At 54.1% G+C, this 2,744-nt stretch overlaps 1 protein-coding gene across 1 annotated transcript; it reads left to right on the top strand.

The window, feature by feature from the left end:
• Positions 1-228: 228 nt before the first annotated feature.
• ODF1 (outer dense fiber of sperm tails 1) lies at positions 229-1,217 on the top strand. The gene is made up of 2 exons (XM_005479456.4): positions 229-597; positions 786-1,217. Exons 1-2 carry the CDS (start codon positions 401-403, stop codon positions 1,096-1,098), a joined length of 510 nt encoding a protein of 169 aa, XP_005479513.1. The 5' UTR covers positions 229-400; the 3' UTR covers positions 1,099-1,217.
• Positions 1,218-2,744: the final 1,527 nt, after the last annotated feature.

Here is a 2,744-nt window from a genome sequence, read left to right as displayed (position 1 = left end):
ATCCATAGCCTGTCCCTGCCATGTCCATCCCCGGCCTGTCCCTGCCGTCTCCATCCCCGGCCTGTCCCTGCCGTGTCCATCCATAGCCTGTCCCTGCCGTGTCCATCCACAGCCTGTCCCTGCATTGTCCATCCCTGCCATGTCCCTGCCGTGCCCATCCCCGGCCTGTCCCTGCCGTGCCCATCCCGGGCCGGGCCGGCCGCTGCAGGCCCTGGGCTGAGCGCGGGCCCGGCCGTTGTTGCCATAGTGACGGCGGAACGGTGGCGGCCGGGCCCGCGGAGCCGTGAGGCAGCGCCGGGAGGCCGCGGCAACAACGGCAGCGCTGCCCCAGGCTCGGCAGCAGATGAAGCTCTCGGGGCACTCCAGATCGCTCTTGCCCTGACACACCTCCAGCCTGACAATGGCGCACTGTTACTTCCAGGAGGACAGCATGCAGAACCTGCGGCAGATCAACAGGCAGATGAGGCTGCTGGACCTGCGGCTGCAGCTGCTCCGGGACAGGCTGTGCACGGCCCGCATGAACCGCTGCGTCCTCTCCTGCTGCTCCCTGCCCAGCCCCTGCTTCCGGAGACGGTGCGTCGCCGTGAGAAACGACAGGTAAGAGAGAGCTGCCTGCTTTCCACTGACACTGGCTGCCTTTAGGGTAGGATGAAGGGAGGTCTGACATTGCTGTCGGGAGCAAAGGTTGATACAGGTAACTAGGGTGGGAGCGAAAGAGCCATTTTGGAGAAATAGATTGAAAGGGATACGGGAAAGTAAAGATCCACCTCTTGTTTTAATTCCAGAACGAAAAGACTTGGCATGATGCTGAACTCGTGCAGTGGTCAGAACTTGGCTTTGATCGATGTGAAGGGTTTTGACCCCAAAGACATCACGGTGACGGTGAAGGACGGGAAGGTGACGGTGTCAGCGGAGCGCAAGATGGAGTGCAACACCCCCCTGGCAAAGACCAGTAACTACAAAAGGTTCGTGAAGGAATTCTGCCTGCCGCCAGGGGTGTGTGACAAGGAGGTGACATACTCCGTGGAATCCAAGTGCCTCCCGCCACCCAAGTGCTGCCCACCACCCAAGTGCTACCCTTACCTCTGCCCTTATTGAGCTGCAGCAGGAAACCAAACCAGCCAGGCCATTCCTTTGCCTCAAGCCTTCTCTTCATGACATTTGGATCTGTGTCAGAGCTTCACTTACCTCTTCCATTAAAGAAAGCATCATACTGAGCAGGTTGTATGAGCCTCATTTTGAAGGGGTTTGGTGGGCAAAACGGGAAGTGCCATCAGGAAAACACAGATATTTTTGGGCATACATGACTGGTCACTTGCTGGGTACTGAAGGCAGGGCTAGAGGTGGTGGATTCAGGGCGTACAATCTCATGGATTTTAAAGGCTGAGAGGCACCACTTCTGATCAGTCACATTTCTGTAAGGACACTTCTCTCAATCCAACCTCTTCCATTTGAGCCTTTGGTATTTCTAGGAGGAAAATCTTGAAACACCTTGAGGGGTGGTGTTGCTTTCTGATACAAGGCTGGCGAACTTGGTTTCAAGAAACAGCACGGCGGCCCATTCTCTAGGGCCGCTCGGGCTTAAGAAACAGGCTAACACTAACTTGGTGGATGGTCAAAGGCCTTTATTATTTCTTCTCGTGGGGTTTTATAGTTTAAGGGGCTTCTACGTCAGGCGAGGGTCTGTCTTTACTATCTGTGGTTAGTAGGGAATGGAAACTTACAGGGAAAGTGGAAAATTACTGGCATGTGGTTTAGGGGGCTGCATTCTTATGTTAATTTTCTTATCTAAGGGAACAGGGGCCCTGTCTTCCCGTAACATCACGAGATCTTCCGAACGCCAGGCCCTATCTACTACAGGTGGAGCCTTCTCCCCAAAAGATCAAGCTGTACCCTTTGTTCCCTTGGCTTGGTTCTTGCACAGAGTGCCTGGTTGGGAAAAGCTGTGGAAGGACAGAGAGCTTTTTCTTAGAAGAGTTGGGATTAGGGTAGAACTCAACAGCTGAGGAGGGAGTGACACCATTTCCTGCTGAATCAATGGCTCCAAAATAATAAGAAAACATTTTTCATGTTGGGAGAGGGGGAGAATTGTCATATAATTGCTTGAAGGCAATTTTAATTTTGCTGCCCTAGCCTCAGCACTTGGGTATGCACTCCTGTGGGAAGTAGCATTACTTCCCACTGCAGAAAGGAGTGTGACAGAACATACCTGCATTTACCAGCCACCTGGGCCAGCATCTCCCTAGTGAGCACCACCTGCTTCAGGCTTCATGAGCCCCTGGGGCTGGAGGGAGGAAGGCTGCCTCCTCTTCATGTGATGCACTCCCCTGCAGCAGACTTTCCTAACAGGGAGCTCAATGTTTTAGGCTGTGCTGGCACAGAATATGCTGTTCCCTAACCTGCCAGGGGAGAGGGTGAGCACCTGTGGGCTGCTGCTGTGCAGGTGTGCTGCCCAGCTGAAACTCTTCAGAGTGGAGTGCTGTCCCTGCCATTAGCCTGCCTGAGAAATGCAGTTGGTGGCTGTCACCTGTGGGGACCCTGACTCCTAAAGGACCCTCACACCAACTGGATCAATGTGTCTCAGTGCATCCAAGGGGTCCCCAGTGCCAAAAGCACCCACTCACTGCTGCAGCAGGGAATATTCCCCTGGAAACACTCACACCTGAAGAAAACAAAGCCAGTGGTTTATGTACAGCCTGCAAACAGACAGGCTCACTTTCACAGCTGACTTTCACCTCATGAGG

This window comes from Zonotrichia albicollis, chromosome 1 (assembly GCF_047830755.1).
Source record: "Zonotrichia albicollis isolate bZonAlb1 chromosome 1, bZonAlb1.hap1, whole genome shotgun sequence".
Classification (NCBI taxonomy): Eukaryota; Metazoa; Chordata; class Aves; order Passeriformes; family Passerellidae; genus Zonotrichia; species Zonotrichia albicollis.
The sequence above is the reverse complement of the archived record's forward strand: the minus strand, read 5'-3'. Positions and strand labels throughout refer to the sequence as shown.

What these genes read in the sequence shown, in the direction of transcription:
- ODF1 (XM_005479456.4), top strand. Translation starts at nt 401, where the DNA reads ATGGCGCACTGTTACTTCCAGGAGGACAGCATGCAGAACCTGCGGCAG. An exon ending in GTCGCCGTGAGAAACGACAG is followed by an intron (nt 598 to 785) that starts GTAAGAGAGAGC and finishes TTTTAATTCCAG; the next exon opens with AACGAAAAGACTTGGCATGA.